Source organism: Penicillium subrubescens (assembly GCF_028828155.1).
Source record: "Penicillium subrubescens strain IBT 31985 chromosome Unknown utg000006l_segment0_segment0, whole genome shotgun sequence".
Classification (NCBI taxonomy): Eukaryota; Fungi; Ascomycota; class Eurotiomycetes; order Eurotiales; family Aspergillaceae; genus Penicillium; species Penicillium subrubescens.
In genome coordinates, this window is record NW_026643156.1 from 2,731,263 (window position 1) to 2,754,585 (window position 23,323).

The 23,323-nt window shown below is 51.0% G+C and overlaps 12 protein-coding genes across 12 annotated transcripts; 6 read left to right on the forward strand and 6 right to left on the reverse strand.

The window, feature by feature from the left end:
* Positions 1–614: 614 nt before the first annotated feature.
* Positions 615–2,269, reverse strand: N7473_009502 (DUF3602 domain-containing protein). Its single transcript, XM_057155441.1, has 7 exons — positions 2,037–2,269; positions 1,674–1,757; positions 1,561–1,591; positions 1,412–1,481; positions 1,316–1,347; positions 1,141–1,264; positions 615–1,028 (listed from the first exon to the last, which is right to left on the reverse strand). The coding sequence occupies exons 2-7, from the start codon at positions 1,714–1,716 to the stop codon at positions 906–908; spliced, it is 423 nt and encodes a 140-aa protein (XP_057006571.1). The 5' UTR covers positions 1,717–1,757; positions 2,037–2,269; the 3' UTR covers positions 615–905.
* A 211-nt stretch (positions 2,270–2,480) lies between these two features.
* On the reverse strand, positions 2,481–4,374 carry N7473_009503 (putative mitochondrial phosphate carrier protein). The gene is made up of 7 exons (XM_057155442.1): positions 4,272–4,374; positions 3,864–4,163; positions 3,630–3,794; positions 3,318–3,571; positions 2,893–3,238; positions 2,817–2,836; positions 2,481–2,764 (listed from the first exon to the last, which is right to left on the reverse strand). Exons 2-7 carry the CDS (start codon positions 4,155–4,157, stop codon positions 2,692–2,694), a joined length of 1,152 nt encoding a protein of 383 aa, XP_057006572.1. The 5' UTR covers positions 4,158–4,163; positions 4,272–4,374; the 3' UTR covers positions 2,481–2,691.
* A 176-nt stretch (positions 4,375–4,550) lies between these two features.
* N7473_009504 (putative cystathionine beta-synthase (beta-thionase)) lies at positions 4,551–5,147 on the forward strand (the record flags this gene model as incomplete). Its single annotated transcript, XM_057155443.1, has 2 exons — positions 4,551–4,649; positions 4,713–5,147. The coding sequence occupies 2 exons, from the start codon at positions 4,551–4,553 to the stop codon at positions 5,145–5,147; spliced, it is 534 nt and encodes a 177-aa protein (XP_057006573.1).
* A 443-nt stretch (positions 5,148–5,590) lies between these two features.
* N7473_009505 (vacuolar ATPase assembly integral membrane protein VMA21) lies at positions 5,591–6,050 on the reverse strand (the record flags this gene model as incomplete). The annotated part of the gene is made up of 3 exons (XM_057155444.1): positions 5,591–5,727; positions 5,794–5,885; positions 5,956–6,050. 3 exons carry the CDS (start codon positions 6,048–6,050, stop codon positions 5,591–5,593), a joined length of 324 nt encoding a protein of 107 aa, XP_057006574.1.
* Positions 6,051–6,532: 482 nt separating this feature from the next.
* N7473_009506 (DEAD/DEAH box helicase) lies at positions 6,533–9,934 on the forward strand (the record flags this gene model as incomplete). Its single annotated transcript, XM_057155445.1, has 1 exon — positions 6,533–9,934. One exon carries the CDS (start codon positions 6,533–6,535, stop codon positions 9,932–9,934), a length of 3,402 nt encoding a protein of 1,133 aa, XP_057006575.1.
* Positions 9,935–10,392: 458 nt separating this feature from the next.
* On the reverse strand, positions 10,393–11,802 carry N7473_009507 (tRNA-dihydrouridine(20) synthase (NAD(+)); the record flags this gene model as incomplete). The annotated part of the gene is made up of 1 exon (XM_057155446.1): positions 10,393–11,802. The coding sequence occupies one exon, from the start codon at positions 11,800–11,802 to the stop codon at positions 10,393–10,395; it is 1,410 nt and encodes a 469-aa protein (XP_057006576.1).
* Positions 11,803–12,842: 1,040 nt separating this feature from the next.
* ipp1 (inorganic diphosphatase IPP1) lies at positions 12,843–14,196 on the forward strand (the record flags this gene model as incomplete). Its single annotated transcript, XM_057155447.1, has 4 exons — positions 12,843–13,250; positions 13,352–13,471; positions 13,559–13,986; positions 14,061–14,196. The coding sequence occupies 4 exons, from the start codon at positions 12,843–12,845 to the stop codon at positions 14,194–14,196; spliced, it is 1,092 nt and encodes a 363-aa protein (XP_057006577.1).
* Positions 14,197–14,666: 470 nt separating this feature from the next.
* Positions 14,667–14,987, reverse strand: N7473_009509 (mitochondrial 54S ribosomal mL53 protein; the record flags this gene model as incomplete). The annotated part of the gene is made up of 1 exon (XM_057155448.1): positions 14,667–14,987. The coding sequence occupies one exon, from the start codon at positions 14,985–14,987 to the stop codon at positions 14,667–14,669; it is 321 nt and encodes a 106-aa protein (XP_057006578.1).
* A 616-nt stretch (positions 14,988–15,603) lies between these two features.
* N7473_009510 (putative protein transport membrane glycoprotein Sec20) lies at positions 15,604–16,881 on the forward strand (the record flags this gene model as incomplete). The annotated part of the gene is made up of 3 exons (XM_057155449.1): positions 15,604–15,923; positions 15,994–16,241; positions 16,304–16,881. The coding sequence occupies 3 exons, from the start codon at positions 15,604–15,606 to the stop codon at positions 16,879–16,881; spliced, it is 1,146 nt and encodes a 381-aa protein (XP_057006579.1).
* A 320-nt stretch (positions 16,882–17,201) lies between these two features.
* On the forward strand, positions 17,202–18,548 carry N7473_009511 (replication factor C subunit 2; the record flags this gene model as incomplete). Its single annotated transcript, XM_057155450.1, has 4 exons — positions 17,202–17,326; positions 17,380–17,458; positions 17,521–18,333; positions 18,387–18,548. The coding sequence occupies 4 exons, from the start codon at positions 17,202–17,204 to the stop codon at positions 18,546–18,548; spliced, it is 1,179 nt and encodes a 392-aa protein (XP_057006580.1).
* Positions 18,549–20,586: 2,038 nt separating this feature from the next.
* Positions 20,587–22,255, forward strand: N7473_009512 (sugar transporter family protein; the record flags this gene model as incomplete). Its single annotated transcript, XM_057155451.1, has 3 exons — positions 20,587–20,820; positions 20,880–21,072; positions 21,138–22,255. The coding sequence occupies 3 exons, from the start codon at positions 20,587–20,589 to the stop codon at positions 22,253–22,255; spliced, it is 1,545 nt and encodes a 514-aa protein (XP_057006581.1).
* A 98-nt stretch (positions 22,256–22,353) lies between these two features.
* Positions 22,354–23,241, reverse strand: N7473_009513 (uncharacterized protein; the record flags this gene model as incomplete). Its single annotated transcript, XM_057155452.1, has 1 exon — positions 22,354–23,241. One exon carries the CDS (start codon positions 23,239–23,241, stop codon positions 22,354–22,356), a length of 888 nt encoding a protein of 295 aa, XP_057006582.1.
* Between the last annotated feature and the right edge of the window lie 82 nt (positions 23,242–23,323).

Here is a 23,323-nt window from a genome sequence, read left to right on the forward strand (position 1 = left end):
AACATTGGTTGTTCTGTTCTCTTCTGCTCTGCTCTGCTAGCTGGTTTTTCTTAATCTCTTGCTCCGACTCTACTCCCTCGAGATCTTTCGCTTCGAGGAAAGATGTACCACTATTCATCCATTCCGTTCATCGATTCATCTATTCCCGGACTGGGCCTGGCGTTTACGTGGTATTTTCCGTTCCTGTTGGTCTTTTCTGTCCTCATTCTATGATCAAGATTCTGTACTATCGGGGGTTTCCCATGTGTGCATGGATGTAGCACACCACGATTTGGGATTTGCGGCTACATTCTTCAACGTTCTATCATGTGGTCTTTTTCTTCCTATTTGCTTTCTGCTTGTTGGATTGTCGTGCTATTTTTGCTTTCGAGTTCCTGCTTTACGAGGTCATGATACATGGGATTTATTATGGGATATGGGATATGGGGGTTTCAAGTTTCTAGCACGTTTTTGATATATTTCTCGAGGTCTCATCTGGAACCGTTACTTATTGACCTTTTTATGCACATTTCTTAACTCTTTTTTCTGCGCTGCAGGACTACGGTCTGAATATACTTGGCGCTGTCCTTGCAAGAGTGATTCCATCTCTTTTTTCCTTTAGTTAGGAGGTTCTAGTTCTATAAGATACGATATTAGCTACAACCCAGGCCTGGCAGCGGAGAATGGAGGCGTATTCCAGTCAGTATATATTATTAAAATCAAACCTCTTCCACCACCACCCTCTAAGAGAGCTCTCACGACTATTACTCAATCAACGCAAAGCAAAATGGGAATCAGAATTGCAAAACCAACCAACCACTTCCTCTCCTCCGTCCAATCCTCGAACAAATCTTATCTCCCCTAGTATAAAAGGAGACTAGACCCGATCGACAGTTCTTCCAAGCACAAGCAGAGATGGTGCATCTCTACTTCCGCCCCATAAGCTTATGCTTCAATTTATCCGCAAGACCCTCATGCGCAAGGCCCTTCTTCTTTTCCTTGTCCTTGCGAGTCGCATCGTCAAGGTGGACGTTACCCTGGCCGCCGCGCTGCACGAATCGAATCTCGTCAGCCATATTCACGCCCAAAGCCACAGCTTATCCATCGGGATATTTATATTCCCAGAACGAACGTCCGGAGCAGGGGTAGGGTTATACTTACACCAACATGGTAATTCTCATCCGAGGAGTTGCGCACTGCCAGCTCCGGGATCATTTCGGCGTCGTGGGGCACTTTGGAGGTTGGGCGGACGCGGGGGGGATCCGATGTTGCCGAGGCCGCCGCGCTGTAGGAAAGAGAAGGGGTTAGTTATGCCGTGTGTGACTCATGAATTTACTATAATGTGAAGTGGAGGGAGTGGAAGGATTGCTAGGTGGAGGGATGGGTGTGGGACATGGAGGATGATGGGATAAGAATACACTCAATGACTTACACCAGCGGAGTATGCGCCATCACCCTGGTCACCGTATACGCCCTCGCGAACGATCTCGCCGTCAACGTATCTATATTATACTCTTTGTTAGTTATCATTATCCTCATAGCCCAGGATGTCAGGCCCAGTGTTGGTGGATATGTGCGTACTGCGTAGAATCATGGCCGATGTTGCCCTGGCCTGGTAATAGAAAGGGGTGTTAGTTAGATTTGCGCCTGTAGAATGGGAGTTTCCTCCTTCTCTTTGTCTTGCTAGTTCTTACCTCCGCGGCCGTGGGAGACCATTGGTTGCTCTTGTTCACCCATACTGAACGTTGAAAGATCGAGTAGAGTAGGTACGGTATGTTCTGGATGTGCGGGGAGGGAGTGTGTAAGCTTGAGCTTGGAGGAGGGGGTATGGTAGTTGACAGGGAAATGCACGAGGTGAGGGGCGGTGTATGTATGCTTTCTTTTTTCTTATCACACTTGAAGAGCCGGGATTGATTTGGGGGCTTGGGGTTTGTATTAAATGGTGGATATGGACTGGACAGGGCTGGGAATGGGTATGTCACAGGAGGGACCAGCCGGGGCACGGGTGGGACTTGCGATAACAGACGCAGGTACGCGATCGGATCTTCTAAGCTTACCGGATCGATGATTCGTGTGTATTGTACGGAGAATTTGAAGCGGGTAGATATGTAGAAGAGTAGAGTAGTTTTGAGTTATCGGAGGTTAGGAAATGCTGGTTGAAGTAGAATATCGATGGGCAGACAGGATAGAATACGAGAATGAGTCGGGAGGAAACAAGGAGGGAAGTTGATTAAACCGGGGCTCTTGATCTCGCCATCTGCGGCCTGAGGCTACAAAGCAGAATACAGTGAATGGGGAATGGACCTATGGAATAGAGTGTTCACGGCAGGCTTGTCTATCTGGTAGTCGAGAATGTTTTGGGCTGGAACGGGTGATCGGCTGCGATTGGTGACGTCGAGACTGATAAGATAAGACCCCGCGATTGGTGGGTGCGGTGACTAAATCGAGTGACTGATAACGCGAATGCTTGGCAGTGACTATAGAAGAGAGTAAGAAAAGTGTAATAATTGAAGATAATTGAAGATGAGATCAAATTAGATGATACATGCTACACGGGAGAGAAGGAAAAATTCACATGTCGAAAAGCACGTGCTAGTTAGTATCACTGTCCTCTACCTCTAGACCAGATTAGCCACGCAAAGGGGAAAAAAAGGTTAATAATGGCAAGAGGTCATAGAGGGAGGTTGTCACGAGAATGGCCCTTAACTAGGCCTAATTCTTCTTGGCCTCGCTAGAGCCGCCACCGGTAGTTGGCAGTCCCATGAAGATCTTGAAGGAGTCGTAGCTGAGAAATAGTTAGCACTGAATACCGAGAGAGAAGGGGAATTGATCCATACATCATCCACTGGAGTCCAGTCTGCAAGAATCGGTTAGCGTCAATTCACCTCAAAACTTCCCGAGAGAGTCACTCACCAAGGTACCAATCATCACGATACGGACGGGCAATCCATTCCACAGACCCCGGAATCCAATATCACCATAGATCCGGCTCATCGCAGCACCGAAGGCCTCACCAGCTTGACGGTTCGCATTCAACTTGCTGACCATCACATCGGCCGGATGCGAGACCACAGCACAGAGAATACCAGCCAAGTAACCACCAGTAAACGCGACAGCCGTCTGCGCACCCTTGTTGTAGTCCGATTTCTGGCCGGGCAGCTTCTTGTAGATCATCTCGACGATCGTCTCAAACGAGGCAAACTTCATCATCGTGTAGGGAATCTGGCGACCCCAAAGTGGGTACAGACCCTTGTACAGACTGGGTGGAGACTGTTAACATCCTTCTGCAAAGGAACAACCTTGTTTTGACAACCAATGTTTCTGTGGGGGGAACTTACCCGGATACACCCTCCTTGGCGACGACCGAGGAAATACCACTGAAAGTACCCCGGAGATCAGGAGGAATAGTGGTTTGCATGCGCACCTTGACGGACTCGAATGGGCAGAGGGCGACGTCGGCAATAAATTCGGCGGAGGCACTGGCGACTAGATACAAGGAGGTCTTCCATTCGGCAGCACGCTCTTGTCCAACGAGATCGCTGTAGAATTTCTTGAAATACTCGTACCCGCCATATTTGAAAGCTCCTTGGGCCTGGTATCGGGGTTTGTCAGTGAATCTTCAAGAAATGTCGTTGGGTGGTCGATCTTACGCTATAACCAAAGAAAGTCGGACTCCAACCGGTGAACACGCCGCGGAAACCCTCGGCAGCACGGATTGTGCGGAAGGCTTGCATGTTGCTCTTGTAGAGCTTAGAGTCGACCTGGCGACGGCATTTGATGAGATCAAGAGGGGTCACTGCCGTATGAGTGAGGCCCTAGAGTAGTCCGTATCAGTAATCCTGTTCCTGGCTGTCAATGGTATATCCTTTATAGTCAATACTAACACAGGCGAGCAAACCACCAACAGTGCAGGCAGCATAGTACTTGGGAGTCCAAAGCTCAATTTTGCCCGCTTTCTCCTGTGCCTTGTGGCTGGCAACATTGTACTCCCGAGCGGCTTCTTGGGCAATCGAGTCGGCCGTCTTCTTCACGTCATCGATAGTGCTCCAAGCGGGAAAGGGTTCGCGTCTCTTGGAGACCGACTGGAGGGATTCATCAGAGAGTGACGACTGTTGCTTGCCCAGCATACCGAGAGGATGCTGAGCTGCAAAAGTCGAGATGATCGAGTTCGGCAGCATGTTGATCTGTCTCTCATCCAAGGATGTACATTGTTAATGCGGGTCCTCAAAAGTGGAGACAACGATCGGAGATGTACATCGAACGTTGTTGGGGGAAGGGCATAGGCAACGAACCGATCAAGTGTCACAACACAAAGAAGAGTCGTGGATTCTAGGATGGGAGGTGAAGCAGAACAAATAAGAACGAGACTTTGCCCAAACAAGGCTGGGAATCACTCGACTCACAAGGCTGAGACGATCAAACTGACCCCCAAGAATGACGTATCGGGCCGGCGGGTCTTGGCGTGCGAAAAAGAGGAAAAGCGCCGAATTTCCTCAAAAAGAACTGTCATGCAACATCGAACATCCCCCCACACCTTCCAACACCCTTGTCACTACATTCCTACATACACAATGGCTTCCTACCAAACGGGCAGCGAGGCTTATACTCGCCAAAATCAAACATCAGCCCCCGCGGCTCCGCAAGCTGCCTGGGCCGACAAGTACCGCGGGGTTAGTCCCTCCCCCTCCTTAAAGGTCTAGAGCTGGTCGGAGTACTCATGTCACGAATTACAGGCTACGGTCGAAGACCTTGATCCGCCTCTCGCCCTGTCGGTCTCCCCCAATGACCCCGTCTCCGCCGCCCTGATGGCCGCCTACGAGCGCGACTACACACACCTCACCGTGATCGACGCAGCCAAGCGATCCCTCCTCGGCTACCTGAGCATTCCCCGGTTAAAGGAGTCCCTACAGAACGGCTCCGTCAAGGACACCGATTCAGTCGCCACGGCCATGCAACGCTTCAACCGCAAGCGCGGCATCTACCAGGTGATCACCATGGAGACACCATTGGAGGAGCTCGAGCAGTTCTTCGAGAGCGAGACGGGTCCCAACGGCGAGAAGCGTGAGAAGCAGCAATTCGCCGTTGTAACCGACGTGACGCGCAAGTTTGTGCTCGGCGTCGCGACCAAGGCCGACCTGGAGGAGTTTGTTAAGCGCCGACCGGCGTGAGCCGGAGGGACATAGAATTTATCTTTGACTTGTGGTCAAGCCTGCAATGTGGGAGCAAAGCATATCGGCGTCCTCCGCTGGAGGAATTTGGGCATTGGGAATATTTTTTATTTTTTATTTTCTTTCTTCCCGGAGTGCATATGGGCCCTTTCAACATGGACTTGGCATCTTTAACATCTGTCGGAATGGAAGGGGGGTTCTCGAGGTACATGTGTGAGGTCAAATAGCCTGAGCTGGAGCCAGGCATGGAATGTGTCTTATGATATCCAACAGCAATACAAAATTTGCTTGCAGCTGAAACCTCTGCATGGCGGAAACAATGGTCTTGAATTCACTCAACCCTGAATAAGCCCGATCAATTGAGTAACATTACCTGCAACGCCGTAAACCCAGAATACACATAGAGCGGAAGATCATATCGCGCTCCTCGAGACTTGATTGCACTACTGTGCTTTCTTAGATTTGGCCTTGTCGGCCTCCTTTTTGTCACCCTGGTCTTCTAGCCACGCGACGTAGATGTACGCGAATAGAACCACGTTTGCGGTAACGGCAGCGGCAATACCGGCAAAGGTTGAGTTTCCTAGTACATAAATCAGTCTCGATGAACACTTTGAGTATGCGAATGGAAAGTCGTTTCCAAACTGACCTCTGAAGATCGTGTTGACAGTCACGAAATAAATGCCGATGGGGCCAAACACCATGGCGGCTGTGAAGGCAAGTAGCTTGTAAATCACATCTCTGATAGTTTCGTAGAGTTAGTATATGAATTGAGCTCTAGATTGGGATGGTGCTGAGGGAATCCACGTACGCTGGGACAGCTGGTGTGATGTCAGAGTCGCTTTCTGGGGCAGGCTTCGCGGCGACATCGGCATAGCTCTGCCCGTGGGGGCGGCGGGCGGACATGATGTTGAATTCGTGGTATTAGAATTGAAGGCTTTTCTAATAAATTCAAAATCGACCAGTGTCGTGTTGGTTGAAAGCTCAAGCTTGCGGCCGGAGGTTATCAAGGTTGATTAAGTTAAGCTACCTTATATTGCGGAGACAAAACTAAGCGTCCCCGGTCACATGGTGCACAGTGCAAACATCGCATGACAATCATGGCACAGGTCAATTAAAAAACCAATTGATCAATGGAGATCACTTGAATCAATTTCTCTACAGAATCCCACCACACTAAATCAAATCCGACACGATTGAGTCAAGTAATGAAACTCAATGCAATAATCAATCTAAACCACGTGACCCTCGCGCGTCGGGATCGCGTCTCCGCCGGCAGAAAAAACGTTCCTGACGAAAGTAGTAAAAAGTGATTGAGAACGCGGTTGACCAGATCAGACTGGAGGCGGGCCTCAACTGCCCGGGGAACAAGCGCTGCCTACACAACCATGGACGACTCGGTGCCTGATACTCCAATTAGGGGAAGGAAACCTGCTCCAGGCACCCCCGACGAAGATGGTGACTACGAAACGATTGCCACCTTACCGGCGCATACAATCACCCCGTCCCAGCGATTGACCCAGGCAACACAACTAGTCGACATGCCTTATTCACGTCCGAATAACACCATTGTTCAGGTGGCTGCATCCTCACCCATGGCCCCTGCTGCCTCCCCACCAGCCCACCGTGCCTCCCGCGGAGGGCTTTTAAGCTCCCTCATGGCTCCCTCTGGCACTTCCTTCCGTCCTCCTGTAACCACTGTCCGCCCTACGAAACGAACTCCAAACTTCGATATGGATGACGGTCCTACTTACCGAGGCGGGTCCTCGGACGATGATGAGAACCGTATCGACATCAAGCCTGCCATGTTTGAGAAAACTGCTCGAAGCCCTGAAAAAGTTGCCGAGTCGCCTGTACGTGCTGAGAATGGCTCTTTCGATCGCTTCAAGGAGATCACTTCCTCTGCCATGTACGATCCAACTGCGACTGGTTTCAAGCGCTCTGCCGATCAGATGAGCTCGGCCGATGCTCCTCGGGGTGTTGCCAAGAAACTCCGCCAGGGTGCTCCTTCCCGCGCCCAACCTGTGAATGCTCAGATCTCGACCGTGCTGGACATAACCGATTTCCGAGTCCGAGTCAAAGTGGAGCGCATCCTCAAAGTTATGCCAACAAAGTCAGTATCAGAGTGTGTGGATGCTCTCATGTCGGCCAATGGAAACTACGATATGGCCTTGGATCTACTCGCCAATGAACCCATCCGTGCAAATGGGAACGGTGCCCGCAATTCCGCCATTGAAATCGAGTCCTCGGATGACGAGCTGAGTGCCGAGCCTGTCCAAAACATCGGACAGATGGCCAAGCAGAAGATCAAGGCCCGCGGCACTATTCAAGACAAATGGGCTGCTTTAAATCTGCCTAGCACCTCTCAGAATGAAGACGAGGTGAAGCCCCGCGGTCGTCTTATGCGAGGCCCACGAAATCGCGATTCCGCGGCCCTCTCTGATGCGATCATGATTGATTCGGACGACGACTTGCCCCCGAAGAAGAAGCCGGGGCGTCTCCTGAAAGGCTCTCGCCGCGCTCCCTCTCTCACCCCGGAAGCGGTGCTGTCGGACTCGGATGATTCCGATGTCCTTGATGAGGATGCCTCCGCTGGCGACCTGGAGTTGAAAGTGTTGCGATTCTTCAACACTTGCAAGCCCCACGATCTCGCCGACATCGCCGCGGTTCCTGAGGAGACCGCTGAGCTCATCACCTCTCAGCGCCCCTTCACCAGCCTGAGCCAGGTGCGAGAGGTGAGTGCCCCGGTCGATGAGAATGCCAAGCCCAAGGGCAAGGGCAAGGGGCGCAAGGCTCCTAAGCCGGTCGGCGACAAGATCGTCGACAAGTGCCTGGACATGTGGACCGGGTACCTGGCGATCGATGCCCTCGTCGCCGAATGTGAGGCGCTCGGCAAGCCCGTGGCCGAGGAGATGAAGAAGTGGGGAGTGAACGTCTTCGGCAAGCGCGGGGATGACGAGCTCGACATCACGAATCTGGGTGGCTCCCACGATTCGGGGATCGCAACACCTTCTTCCAGCCATCAGTCGCCTGCCGGAGATGACTCGGATGATGAGATTAGAGCTGTTGTCAAATCTCGCAAGTCTCAGTCGAATGGTCAGTCTGGCTTCATCTCACAGCCAGCCATCATGGCCGATAATTTGGTCATGAAGGACTACCAGATCGTCGGTCTGAACTGGCTGGCGCTGCTGTTTGAGAAGAAGATGAGCTGCATCCTTGCAGATGAGATGGGGCTTGGCAAGACCTGTCAGGTCATTTCGTTCCTCTCGCATCTTTACGAAAAAGGAATCAAGGGCCCTCATCTCGTTGTCGTCCCTTCCTCCACCATCGAGAACTGGCTTCGCGAGTTCAAGAACTTCTCTCCGAAGCTCTCGGTCACGCCTTACTACGCGAATCAGAATGAGCGGGCATTCATTCGCGAGAAGCTCGAAAAGGAGCGTGACTCGATCAATGTCGTGGTCACCACCTATACGATCGCAAAGGCGAAGGTGGATGCGAAGTTCCTGCGCGATATGAATTTCTGTGTCTGCGTCTACGACGAAGGGCATATGTTGAAAAATTCACAGTCCCTTATGTACGACAAACTCATTCGCATCAATGCCCGGTTCCGACTACTCCTCACGGGTACCCCGCTGCAGAACAATCTGCAAGAGCTGGCGTCTTTGCTTGGCTTCATCCTGCCTGGGGTCTTCAAAGATCACAAGGAGGATCTGCAGGCCGTCTTTGCCAACAAGGCAAAGACATCTGACGAATCGCACTCAACTCTCCTGTCGGCACAGCGTATCGAGCGTGCCAAATCCATGTTGAAGCCTTTTGTCTTGCGTCGGAAGAAGCACCAAGTCATCGACCTGCCGCAAAAACACTCCTATGTTGAGTACTGCGAGATGAAGCCTTCCCAGCGAGAGATCTACGACCATGAAAAGGACCAAGTCCGCCAGCTTCTTGAGGACCGCGCTGCCGGCAAGAAGACTGGCTCAAAATCCGCCAACATCCTCATGAAGCTCCGCCAAGCCGCCATTCACCCCCTCCTCGCCCGGCGTCACTACACTGATGCCATTCTCAAGAAGATGGCTAAGAGCTGTCTGAAAGAAGAGAAATGGGCCATGTCCGACCCGGCCATCATTGAGGAGGAGTTGCAGGCTTACAACGACTTTGAGTGCCATCACATGTGTATTGACAACCCTAACTCACTTGGTAAATACAAGCTCAAGAACGAGGAATGGATGGACTCGGGCAAAGTCGAAAAGCTCCGCGAACTGCTGACCCGCTTCATCGCCAATGGTGACCGCACCTTGATCTTCTCGCAGTTCACGATGGTCATGGACATCCTCGAGAATGTCCTCGAGACCCTGCGCATTGAGTTCGTGCGACTGGACGGCCGTACCAACGTCGAAGACCGCCAGTCTATTCTGGACGCGTTCCATGAGCGTGTGGAAATCCCCGTCTTCCTTCTCTCGACCAAGGCCGGTGGTGCAGGTATCAATTTGGCCTGCGCAAATAAGGTCGTCATCTTCGACTCTTCCTTCAACCCTCAAGAGGATGTCCAGGCCGAGAACCGCGCCCACCGCGTCGGTCAAACTCGCGACGTCGAGGTCTTCCGCTTTGTCACCCGGGAGACTATCGAGGAGCAGATTTACGCCCTCGGTCAGACGAAGCTAGCATTGGACCAGGCCGTTGCGGGCGACGATGATGCTGCCTCCAAGCAAAATGAGGAGGCTGGCATGAAGGCTGTGGAGAACATGGTTCTTGCCGATATAGAGAAGGAGGAGAACGCCGAGGAGAAGAAATAAGGCAGTGCTTAAAGGGTTTTGGTGAATGATTGAGTGGGTTGAGCTTTCTGGTGTTTGGGAGAAAATTTTGCATTTTCATCGGGTGCGTTCTGGTTTGTACATGTCGCTGATGTTTCTTTTTGCGACGGTTCGGTTCGGAGGTGCATAAACGCATATCAGCATGTTAGAGTAGACCAAATACAAATTAATTTTTGAAGATGACTCGATTTTGTCATGAGCTAATAGAGCTTCTTTGGGTACTCTATAGTAAATGAATAGATGTTCCAGAAGAGCGGAGGGTGGACATTGTAAACCCATGTATATCATCTATGTATTTTGTGGGGAATCTATAAACAAGAAAAAAGAACCTCGGGAATCACATCCCAAATGCAGACAGACCTCGACGGAGTCCAGTAACCAGGCTATGCAGAAAGACAAAAAGAAACAAAGTGGGGATATTAAGGAGAGTGAAAATAAGTCTATACTGCAACGGCGGACTGCTGAGGGATCTCTGCAGCGGGGACTGACGGATCAACATCAACGGTAGTCGAGGCTGTAGTTGTAGGGGCCTGCTCGGATGTGGATGCAGGCTTAGCTGGCTGTGGGATAGACGAGGTGCGGATGGGACCACCAACATTATGCTTTGCGGAAGAGTTTGACTTTGGTGGTCTTGTGTTACCTCCACCAGCGGCACGGGCAGACTCGTTATTCTCCTTGGCGTTTTGCACGGCCTTGGAGGAAACGGGTTGTTCTGCTTCTGCTTTTACGTCACCTGACTCCTGTTTATGGGTGAGGTCGAGGATCTCATCGAGTTGAAGGGCCTGGGGCACTAGGTCATCGAATTCCAGACGCCGGCAGACATCGGTGTATGTCTTTGACAGCTTTGCGTCCTTAAATTCCTTGGATTTGCCGGGGATCAACATGTTGAGGAGGTACTTTGTATTTCCGTAGCGGTTCTCGCTTTCAATGCAGAATTTGAGATATTGGTAGACCACGTCTTTCCAGGGCGCGAGACCGCCGTCTGCTTCAGTGCGGAAACAGGATGAATTGGCTTCTGCTGAAACGGCGATCATGGCGCCGTCCACGCCGAACTCGTTCATGAGTTGCAAGGCGTTGTCGCGGGAGGTCACGTCGCCGTTCATCACGCATGCTACGCCGGCCTTGTGGCAGATCTCTGCGATCATGCGGAGCTGGTGACGGATGGCACGCTCCCGGGGACGCATAGGAGTTGTGCGGCAGTGGACGGTTAGACCTGTGATACCGGTTCGGACGAGGCGGGAAACGAGGGCTTCGGTGAGTTCGGGAGTCTCCAGGATGCGGATTTTCACGGAGATACCGATCTGATAAGGTTCACCGACTTCACGGACGAGTGTCTCCAGAATGGAAACTAGTTTATCGGGTGTGCGTAGCAGCGCAGCGCCCATGCCGCCGCTGGTACTGAACGGCTTCGGACAGCCAGAGTTGACATCAATACCCCAAACATCCCCCGCGACAACCTTTGCCGCCTGCACGGCGAGATCGGGGTTCGCAGTACCGAGTTGGAAAATGAGTTTCCCCTTCTCGCGAACAGGGTCGAGTCGGTAGATGACCGATTCTTTGGCGGCTTTTTCGACACGGCCGCCGTTGGAGGGGACGCGGGTGAATTCGATAGTTCCGTTGCGCGGGTTCACGCGGCGCACGGCACCGATGAGCGAGCGATCGATGGTCTCGGGACCCCAGACTAGGTCGGCGCCGTAGTGTAGGGCGAGTAGGCGTGAGGGGAGTTCGCCTGATCGGACCATTGGGGCGAGGACGACTTTGCCGCGGTAGTCGACGCCTTTGGGTGGGATGGGGACGCGCGGCACTGCGGCCGCGGCGGTGGTGGAGACGGACTCGGCGAGGGTAGACATTGCGGAGCGTAGGAATCTGATCATAGCATGTTGGGATGGGGAGGAGGGAGGAGAGAGATTCGCGTTTTTATTTCTTGGATGGTCGATGTCGCAGTTTTCTGGGGTGAACATCGGCCAAGTCCGCAGGGTCACGTGAAGATAGGAGGGGCGATAATCTTACGAAAAAAAGTTTATGCCTCGATGCCTTGTTCATGCTCCGGCTAGTGCCAGACTCTGCCTTGATTTGAGACGGAAGGAACAAGAAGTAGTAGACAATCAACTGTGGTTTCCTAGCCCTAATACGTATTCTTGTGAGGCCAATTCACAACACTAAGTCTGTCAGAAGATTTATGTCTCTACAATTTGCTATTGATCCTATATGTTAAGTTTGACTATGAAGTATAGACATGCTAGTTAGTTTTGTAAGGCCTTAGGCATCAACTCTTCACCGCAAATCATGGTTGAGACACGCTTGCTACTAGTAATTGTAGCCCGAGATCAGGTTAGCACTTGCAGGGAGCGAGAAAGTATGGAGATGACAGTATGGAGTACATGCAGAGTACATACTTCGCTGGAGGCCCAAGTCACACAGTACATATACGTACTTAGGGGGAGGGGCACGAGACCTCAGGCATAAACCAAATAATCATAGCAATAAGCATACTGGGATTCAATAATTGCAAGATATATGAGGCCTCTAATTCAGCCTCCAACTGTATAGCGGTCAATACTCTAATAATATAATTGCTCGGGCGGAATGCCAATTTTCGGAGAGTCAGACTGGCATTCGCAATGCCGGACCTCGGAGAGAGACCCGCCGAAAAAGACCCGCGACCAGAATAACTAATCCTGTTGTTCAATAAGTCACAAAGAAGTTTGTTCTTTTCCCAGGGGCAGACAGCGAATCCGGGTTTCCCCTGGAACCACCAGTTTTTGACCTACCAAGGATACACACTCCGTCCCCCGTCAATTGGGCCAAGCAGTTGGCAAGGACGAAAAAAAAGAAAGAACCAAACACCTCCCCAACACAGGGTTAATCACCTCATCGAAGTTTCAAGCCAATGGCTCTGGGCCATTATCCCTTGGCCCGACTGGGATTTTCGGTTTCTTGTGCCTCCACCGCCTCCCGAGTCGCCCAGCGCACATCAGCAACGCTGGCGCCCCCCACTTGGATCACTCGGACAGCCCCTCCCTCTGCTGCGTCCTCCTTTTCTCCCCCCACTACGTCTTCTTCCTCTTCTCTCTCCCGAGCTGCTCTCCTCACCAGGCATTTCTGTTCCTCTGCACCCAAAATGTCGTATACCGTTCGCAAGATCGCTCAGCCTTACACGCTCGAGCACCGTGTTTACATTGAGAAGGATGGCGTTCCTGTCTCTCCTTTCCACGATATTCCTCTCTACGCCAACGATGAGCAGACTATCCTGAACATGGTCGTCGAGATCCCCCGCTGGACCAACGCTAAGCAGGAGGTACGATCATTCCCATCGCCATTCTTTCCATGCCAATTGCACAGCATACCACCCCACCACGCCAATTGTCTACGATTGCTAATTGCGAATTCCACATTCAGATCTCCAAGGACGAGTTCCTGAACCCCATCAAGCAGGACACCAAGAAGGGCAAGCTCCGTTTCGTCCGCAACTGCTTCCCCCACAAGGGTTACCTCTGGAACTACGGTGCCTTCCCCCGCGTAAGTGGAAACAACTCATTGCAGCATACTGCAACAATACAGTACCCCGCCATCCACGAGGACTCCGCCATTGACTCAATTGATTAGACCTGGGAGGACCCCAACTCTATCCACCCCGAGACCAAGGCCAAGGGTGACAACGACCCTCTCGATGTTTGCGAGATTGGTGAGCTTGTTGGCTACCCCGGCCAGGTTAAGCAAGTCAAGGTTCTGGGTGTCATGGCTCTGATCGACGAGGAGGAGACTGACTGGAAGATCATTGTCATTGATGTCAACGACCCTCTGGCCTCCAAGCTCCACGACATTGAGGATGTTGAGCGTCACCTGCCCGGTCTCATGCGTGCCACCAACGAGTGGTTCCGCATCTACAAGATCCCCGACGGAAAGCCCGAGAACCAGTTCGCCTTCTCCGGCGAGTGCAAGAACAAGAAGTACGCTGAGGAGGTTATCAAGGAGTGCTCCGAGGCCTGGGAGAAGCTCATCTCTGGCAAGAGCAACGCTGGCGATATCAGCCTGTACGTTTTCTGTCCCGCTTTCCCAATATCGATTTTATTCTTCACGGGAGATTTGCTAATTGCTTTTTCTACAGTGCCAACACCCAGCTCGACGTGAACCGCGCCGACGCCGCTCAGGTCGCTGCCCTCCCCCGTCACGAGAACCTTGCCCCAGCCCCCATTGATGGCAGCATCGACAAGTGGTTCTTCATCTCCGGCGCTGCCGTGTAAATTGTCTTGCCTCTTGCTTGTTTAAAATACCAGAACAAAAATGTTTGAGTGCTTGCTATCACCTAGATGGTGGAGTATAAGATTCTATTGAGATTTCCAGCCAACCTTCCACTGTAATGTGTACTGCTAAAAACGACTTGCCTGCATCTACCCGAGATAGTATACGTTCGGACCGAATGAGACACAGAGAAGACATTTGGTAAATCGGGCCTTCATGAGACTGGTATATCAACTCCTAGGGTAGCCGAAAGAGTACTCTCAGAGAGCTGGACGACAACACACTCTCTCAACCCCTCTCACTACCATGCAATTGAGTAATCCAACGCGCCAAAAGAACAACCAAATATCAGGACAAAAATATAATACAAAATCACAAGCAAACAATGCGCAGCACAATCAAGTAACTCCCCAAAGGGCACCTGACATACCATCCTCCCCCATCCATCCATCCATTTATCCAATTCATCCATTCAACCCTTGAGACTAGCCTCCCTCTCCAGCGCCCGTCCAACCCTCGAAATCTCCTCAACAACATCCCCAATCTTCATCCCACGCTTCCCAACCTCAAGGGTAACCTCCTTCCCACCCTTAAAGCCCACCGTCATGACGGGCTGCTGTGTCGAGGTGCGCGGCAGCTGCGTCACTTTGATGTCGATGTGGGTGGGGCTGGCGGGTGAGGATGTGGCTGGTGTGCGCAGCAGAGAGAGGAGGAGCCGGCAGGGTCGGGAGGAGTGCGTGAAGGGGTTGAAGGTCGCGCGGAAGGTGGTGATTGTGTGGATTGGGATGGACATTTTTGTGGTTGTTGGAGGGAGTTGAGGGTTGTGGGGTGAGGTATATGAGGTTTGTATGTGAGGGTTTGACTGTGAGAGGAGTTAGTGACTGGGATATATGGGGAATAGAGGGTGTTGGGGTTGCGGTGGTTGCGTACCTAAGTGAATTCGCGATGGTTGTGTCTCCCCGAAGTTTTTTGCGGTGGAGTGGGTTGGTGAGTTTCAGCGGCTGGTGGTCGGTGGGATTCTCAAGAAATATATTTCACGGCGGAATCCGGTTGTAACGAGCTGATCCTGGCTTTTGATAGCTCAATCACGGAGGTAAATTGGTCAATTGTCCGTTCGAACAAATGTTTCCGCCGAGTTGCGGTTGCGGGCTGCGAGAGAGATGTCCGATGTTTGCCGAAAATGCAAACATGTCGGCATGGAGAGCAGTGACGCCCACGCCAGCTGGTCAACTTGTACTTAAACAAGTACTCAGTTCGACAATACAGCCCCTAGCTGAAACTGGTCCAAGATTCCAGCAGTGATTAGACTGGATCATATCTAGCAGACCTGACGTTTCCTTCGGCAAAATACCCACTAATCCGCCATTACATGCACAACACCCGTTAATTGTCCCAGTTTACAACCCACCATGTCCACCGCGGCCGCTCTCCAGGCCCGCTTGAAGGAGCTATCCACCACACTCGGCCAGATTCAACCTCTAGTGAACCGACTGCGCAATTTCACCTCTTCTATCGGACAAGGCGACGAGGCGCGCGTGGAGCTTGGAGCCGAAATACACTCGCAGTTGAAAGACGCCGAGGGTGAATTGGAGCTATTGCGCGGGGACATTGAGGCGCTAGATACCGGTTCAGAGGGGAGGAGGAAATCAGCTGTGAATGGTGCGGAGAAGGAGGCTGAGAAGGAGCGTGTTGTTGCGATGGCGGGGCGGTTGTGGGATGATTTGAAGAGGTATGTTTTTGAATCGCGGAGATGAATGTGGTTGGATTTGAGGGTTTCGTTGTGCTAATATCTTGGATAGGACTCGGGGAGATTTCCGGAATGCTCAGTTACAAGCTAAGCGGAATGCTGAGCTTGCGAAGCGCAAGGAGCGCGAGTTATTGCTCTCGAGGTCGCAGGCTTCGTCTGAGAAGAGAGGTCCATCGGAGAAGTTCACGCAGGAGGATCTGGTGTTGAATGCTTCGAATGATGTGACAGCTGCTTTGCGCCGGACACACCACTTGATGCAGGCTGAGCTGTCTCGTAGTCAGTTTGCTCAAGAGACACTTGGTAAGTGGCATTCTACATGTTCTTTAATACCGTGTACGGACTTTCTAACCTTGTATGATCAGAACAATCAACGGCCGCAATCTCCTCCTTATCTGAGTCCTACAGCAGCCTCGACACACTCCTCGCCAACTCTCGCAGCCTCGCTAATTCTCTTCTCCGCTCCCAAAAATCAGATACATGGTACCTCGAAACGGCGTTTTATATTCTCATTGGAACTATTTCATGGCTTATCTTCCGCCGTGTCCTCTACGGTCCCATGTGGTGGCTAATTTGGCTTCCGGTCAAATTTGCCATGCGATTCGCCTTCGCTGCTTTCAGCGCTGTTGGAACCTCAAAGGGGTCAAATGAGCTTGCATCTAGCTCAATTGCTAGCGATATATCCGCGACTATTCAACAGGCTGCTACTGCTGTGATGGGGGGAACTGTACCAAGTGGTGATGCTGCGTGGGATCATGAGAAGCCTGCAGAATATGAGCAAGATCGTATCATTGATAAGATTGGGCGCATGGTCGAGGATGGAAAGTGGGATGGAACTAATATCGATGATATCTCGCCGGAAGAGATGGAAAGGCAGGATGAGGTACCGCGCAACCCGAAGAAGCGGATGTATGAGGAGGAAGTTGTGCGGGATGAGCTTTAGAGTCACGCATGTTGGTGAAATGATAGTCCACGTCATTAATGAAGCATTTCAGCGTGTATATCACAAACTTAGAAAATCAAACACCTAACAAAGCTCGCCACTTTTAATCCTCCCGTTTTGACGAGTAAAGTAGACACCGTGCTAAGGAAGTATAATTGAGTCTTCTGATTGGCCCACAGCTAAGTGCTGCGCGTGTCACGTGGAGACGCGTCTCTTCAATCGCGGGCGTCTGGTCTGTCACCTGGATCCCGACTACTCAACTGAACAACTCTCAAAGCCTCAATTCTCCCTGCCGTACCCGCCTCGAGGGTGATTTCACTATGGCATCCACTTTCTTCAATAACAAGGCCCGTGCTGCAGCAGTTGCTGCTTCAAGCAGCTCCAAGACCAAAGCAAGCGACAGCAAGGAAGATACCACCCGTCTACAGCCATGGGTTGAAAAATAGTAAGTTCACCTGAAACTATCCATTGACAAGAACCTCATCTAACTTGAATCAGTCGTCCTAAAACCCTTGATGATGTCGCCGCTCAAGACCACACAACCAAGGTCCTCCAGCGCACCTTGCAAGCTTCTAACGTATGCACCCCGGAACCTGTCTTAGACAGTCGCGATTCAATTCTAATACCACACCCAAACAGCTCCCTCACATGCTCTTCTACGGACCCCCCGGAACAGGCAAAACATCCACCATCCTCGCCCTCGCCAAATCCCTCTTCGGCCCCGCCCTCTACCGCTCCCGCATCCTTGAACTAAACGCCTCCGACGAGCGAGGCATCGGCATCGTCCGCGAAAAAGTGAAAAACTTTGCCCGCTCACAACTATCCCAACCAACAGGCCTAGATGCAGCCTACCGCGCCCAATACCCCTGCCCCCCCTTCAAAATCATCATCCTCGACGAGGCAGACAGTATGACCCAGGACGCGCAGGCCGCGCTCCGCCGTACGATGGAGCAGTACTCCCGCATCACGCGTTTCTGTCTGGTGTGTAACTATGTTACGCGCATTATTGAGCCGTTGGCCAGTCGATGCAGTAAATTCCGCTTTAAGAGTCTCGATAATGCTGCGGCGGGTGAGCGGGTTGCGGAGATTGCGCGCGCGGAGGGTCTGAAGCTTGATGATGGTGTTGTGGATACATTGATTCGGTGTGGTGAGGGTGATTTGCGTCGGGCTATTACTTATCTGCAGAGTGCGGCGAGGTTGGTGGGTGCTGCGCGTGCTGGAGGGAAGGATGCGGATGATGATGCTGAGATGACCGATGCGGGGAGTTCCGCGGAGGGAACTATTACTGTCCGGACTATTGAAGAGATTGCGGGTGTTATTCCCGAGGGAATTTTGGATAATTTGGTACAGGCTATGCAGCCGAAGGCGTCGGGTTCGGCGTATGAGGCTGTTTCTAAGGTGGTGACGGATCTTGTTGCGGATGGGTGGAGTGCCACGCAACTTGTTAGCCAGGTTTGTGCTTCTCATCTGCTGTGGTTTTTGGATCAGGTGCTAACATCTGACAGTTGTATCGACGGGTTGTCTTTAACGAGGCTATCCCCGATATCCAGAAGAATAAGATCGTCATGGTCTTCTCGGAGCTGGATAGGCGGCTGGTTGATGGTGCCGATGAGCACTTGTCTGTGCTGGATTTGGCGCTGCGCATTGCCAATATTCTGCGCGGGTGATCGATCAATCCGGGAAATGGATATAAAAAAACAATTTTTCGGTTGAAGCATATGGTCTTCTTCGTGGTTTATCTCTGTCTCTCCTGATATTTATTCAGAGACGACATAGGTTCACTACGAAGCTGACTGGATGCATAGATGGCGTTCGGCTGGATCTGACACATTGAGGCGTTATGTATTGCACTTATCATGAGAATGAGGATGATTATGATACCCTGATTTTCTCCGTCTATTTTCTAGTAAATTTGTCATTGTAAATTTGTAATGTTCTCGCAATTGCTCGAGATCATGCAAGGCAAATACTGGGCGGGATATGCCTGATTCTATTGTTACTAAATGACTTGCGACTCTAGGCATGACTTTCCGAGTAAAGTATTAGTCGATGGGAAAGCGAAAAGATTTAGATCTTTTCGGCCGAATCAACCGCTATCCCCAAGTTCATGCCATTATACGATGTCTTTCTCCAGAAGCTAGTAGTTTGATCTCCTCGGGAGTCGGAGCAAAGGAGTAACACAGCTCAGCCGACATTAAAGGTTGTCTGCTTAGCCGAGCTTCGGGCTTGGCTTCTATAGTAACCTATGTATTACGATGGCTAGCCGACAAAGATGGTTTGCAGCTCCGTCGGAATATTCTCAAAATCAAGCCACAGGTGAATCATCTCCTGCGGAGTTCTTTGATATAACCTATTTGGAAAGTTATCTGATTGGATAAGATGACTTGTGCTAGATAGAACGGGCTTTGTAGTTTAAGACATACTATGCGTGATCCCTAAATTTGCAACTCCGTCGGAACATTATCGTCTAGTCCGCGGAGTTTTGTGATATAACCTATTTGAAAGTTCCTTGATTGGACAAGATGACATCGCGCTAGAGCTATTAAAGGGGAAGCGATCGGAATAAAGACCACTAGGTCAGCGCCACCCCCGCATTTAGATGGAGACCCCGGATTCTTGGCTGGGCAACAAGATAATGGGGCGGTTCATAACCGAACCTAGACCTTGATTCAGGGCCAGCACATATATGCTGTAATCAGGTATCTTTGTAGCTAGCAGTATGTGAGCTGAGCGTTGTGTTTGAAACTAGGGACAGCTGATGAAAGATTGAGTGCGAAGTCCGCATGATAACTAGTATACACTGACATACGACAGAAGAGTAGACATCAATCGAGGATCGCAGTGACGCTCGGAATATGCTGGGGATTAAAGATACCCCAATACTCCAACGGATCAATAACACCCCAAGTACTCCATGGGTATCTGAACACGGAGTGCGAGACAGATTCCCGCTTTGACTTCAATGTGACGCGACCTCGCTAACCACCTGCCGTGCAGGGAGCAGGCACAATGCCACTTTTGGGCTTGGCTTCAAGAAAAGAATACGGGGAACTAGCTATAACGTTTCTAGGTGAGAACTTAATTTTAGCTCCTGCCCCATCTGAATAGCTTTTAGGACTATGTCCAACATCGATCTTGCCGGTCGATAGCTAGCGTCTGAGATATCGTGTTTCCGCTCTGACACCCATCACAATGTAGATCAACATGGTACTCCTAAATAGCTCTGTCTACTTTGGTCTTTTTACTTCCTGAACGAATAACTCTTTAAATGCTCTAGGCGTAATAGTGTCTTCTAGATATGATGGCGCACTCCAAGACCCAAAGGCTGAGAGCTTAGCCCCCAGATCCTAGAAAAGCACGTCCCTCCTGAGCGGGGAAGAAGGCTTATTTGGGACAAGTTTATCTCGAAGAAAACGAGAACATAGGATTCCAGAGCCTCGGATCCGATCAAGTGCCCCGCGAAAATGTAGTGATCATTGCGCTGAGTTTCGGCAATGAGATGGACATAGCACCGCACCTCGGCAGCTAGGGAGCAAGCTATATAGTTGCCAGACTGCGTAGCTTTGTTTCGTTCAGATATCCCAGCGATCACTGCAGAAGCTCTTTCATTATGAGAAACCATATGGAAGCCGGGTGGTTCTACTCCCCCAGACAAATTTCTCGCTACTTTGCTACGCGAGTGTCAAGTCTCAAACCTCCCCGAGTATGTTCTCTGATGGAATGCTTGCCCAGTCAAGTGATATTTATAATAACATCGGGCTTCAGAACAAATTAAGAAATCCCTACGAGATCCTTCGGGAGCTGACTACTCATCAATGGCTCATGTTCGCTGCGGGATTCATGGGCTGGACTTGGGACGCTTTTGATTTCTTTACGGTGTCGATGTGTATCACTGAAATCGCGGCTGACTTTGGTGTCTCTTATTCTGATGTGTCATGGGTAAGTACAAGTAATACGAAACTATGATGATCAATGTACTGATAATCGTTCGTTGCTAGGGTATGACCGTGACCCTCATGCTACGATCTGTTGGCGCAATCATCTTCGGTATACTTTCGGATCGGTATGGACGCAAGTGGCCCATGATCATCAACCTTGGCTTGTTTATAATTCTCGAGTTGGGCTCCGGATTTTGCCAAACTCTGCCTCAGTTTCTGGGTGCCCGTTCCTTGTATGGAATTGCAATGGGAGGTAAGCAAGCATCACTCAACCAGGCACCAGTGTGCATCATCGATATTCACTGTTGTATTATATAGGCCTCTTTGGTCCAGCAGCGGCCACTGCCCTCGAAGATCTCCCGTACGAAGCACGCGGCTTGCTCTCCGGACTGTTCGAAATGGGCTATGCAATGGGGTACCTTCTCGCAGCAGCTTTCTATCGCGCTCTTGTCCCAACTACCTCACACGGCTGGCGAAGTCTGTTCTGGTTCGGTGCAGGACCCCCCGTCCTAATCATCATCTTCCGATGGTGCTTACCCGAGACAAACCATTTCCAGGTCATGAAAGCTGAGCGAGAAGCGCGAGCAAATGCACTTGGTGATGGCAATGACCATGCTAAAGCAGCAGGATTACGAATTTTCCTTCGTGATGCTGGTCGTGCGCTTCGGGAGAATTGGGTTCTGTTCGTTTACTTGGTTGTCCTGATGGCGGGATATAACTCCTGTTCGCATGGTAGTCAAGACTTTTACCCGACCTACCTCAAAGACCAGGTTGGAATGAACGCCACCGATACTACTATCATTACAGTTGTTGGCCAGGTAGGCGCATTGTTTGGTGGTTGTACAGTTGGATACATCAGCACGTTCTTTGGACGGCGTCTAACTATGTTGGTGGTATGTGTCATTGGTGGTGCATTGATCCCAGCCTATACAATGGTTCGATCAATGTCGCTAGTGGCTAGCGTGTTTTTTGAGCAGTTCTGTGTTGGTGGCGTTTGGGGTCCGATGCCAATCCACTTGCTCGAGTTATCGCCGATCGCACTTCGTACCGTGATGGTGGGATTGACTTATCAACTTGGCAACCTTGGATCTTCTGCCTCTGCTACGATTCAGTCCATTATTGGAGAGCGGTTCCCTCTACCACCAGGGGCACATGGGAAGAAGAGATTCGATTATGGAATGGTCATTGCTATCTTCATGGGTGCTGTCTGGGCCTTTATGTTGTTCTTCCTGTTTTGGGGACCTGAAATGTCACAGGAAGAAAGGGACGAGGAAGCAGAGGACTCGATGCGTTTGGAGCGACTCAGGGCGGAGGGTGTTAGCTTAGCCGAGATTGGACAGCAACGATTCTTGGGCAAGGGTGTTGATGATGCTGTGGTGGATCGGAGTACTGAGCACCATGATACCGAGAAGGCTGAGACGGCACGTGTTGAGTAACTGCTGTGATTCAAATTGGTCGCTTTAGGTGAAGCTCTTTGATACTGATATGAGATGAGAAATTTGAAGATTATCCGTGATCTAGAGTACACTCCAATTCACCAGTAACGACAAATCTCCTTGTAGATCGACTCAGGATCTTCCAACGGTACCAAGTGCTTAATTCCCTCCACAATGGTCAGCGATACCTCAACTCCACTTTGGCGTAGGAAATGAACAACTTCTGCCTCAACCCTCTCTTTTGTCTCGACAACATCAAGCTCTCCCAAAAGCACACTAGCTCGCAGACCACGCAGAGAACCTAGAGCTTTCCGGGCAGCCGGCGAGATATCCTCCTGCATACCATATGAAGGCCAGGCGCTCTTCGCGAACCGATTACCCACGAGGCTGTCGCGGACCACCAGATCAATATCAGACTCCGAGAGCTTCTCAGGATTTGCGAGAACATTTCTCACCGTCCAGCGGACACTGTCCTCAGTTTCGTATGCAAGCATTTGTTGAGCTTTCATGTCAGGGGGTAGATTCAGGGCAGTTGGAGGTGCTGGTCCGACAAGAACAAGTCCTCGAAGTAACTCCTGGAAATCCTTAGACGATAACCCAATCGTTGCAAGTGCAACCTTTGCGCCCATTGAGTGGCCCACGAGAAGGAGACCATGGTCGAGAAGGTCTTGTTTATTTTTGTCTTCGCTAAGACGCTTCAGGATAGTGGCGACATCGCTAGCAGTTTCGGTGATGGAATAGGCTTGTTTATTACCATCTTCTGGCCCGGTCGATTGACCCCAGCCTCGTAGGTCGATTGCGATCGTTGGATAAAGCGCACTCAGCGAAATCGAAGATTCCAAGTCTGTGAGTTTGTGCCATGTTTGCGAGCTGCCACCCCAGTAGTGCAAAAATACCAGTAGCGGCTTGGATCCTTTCTTAGCAGGACGGGTTATGCGTGCATGTATCGCTGAATTAGGCGATGCTTGGAAGGAACAGGACTCCATGGTTGTAGTGGATAAATCTGGGCGTATATAGTTGGGAAACTTTCGTGCCGGGGATGTCTGACTTTGGATTGCAAGAAGTGTA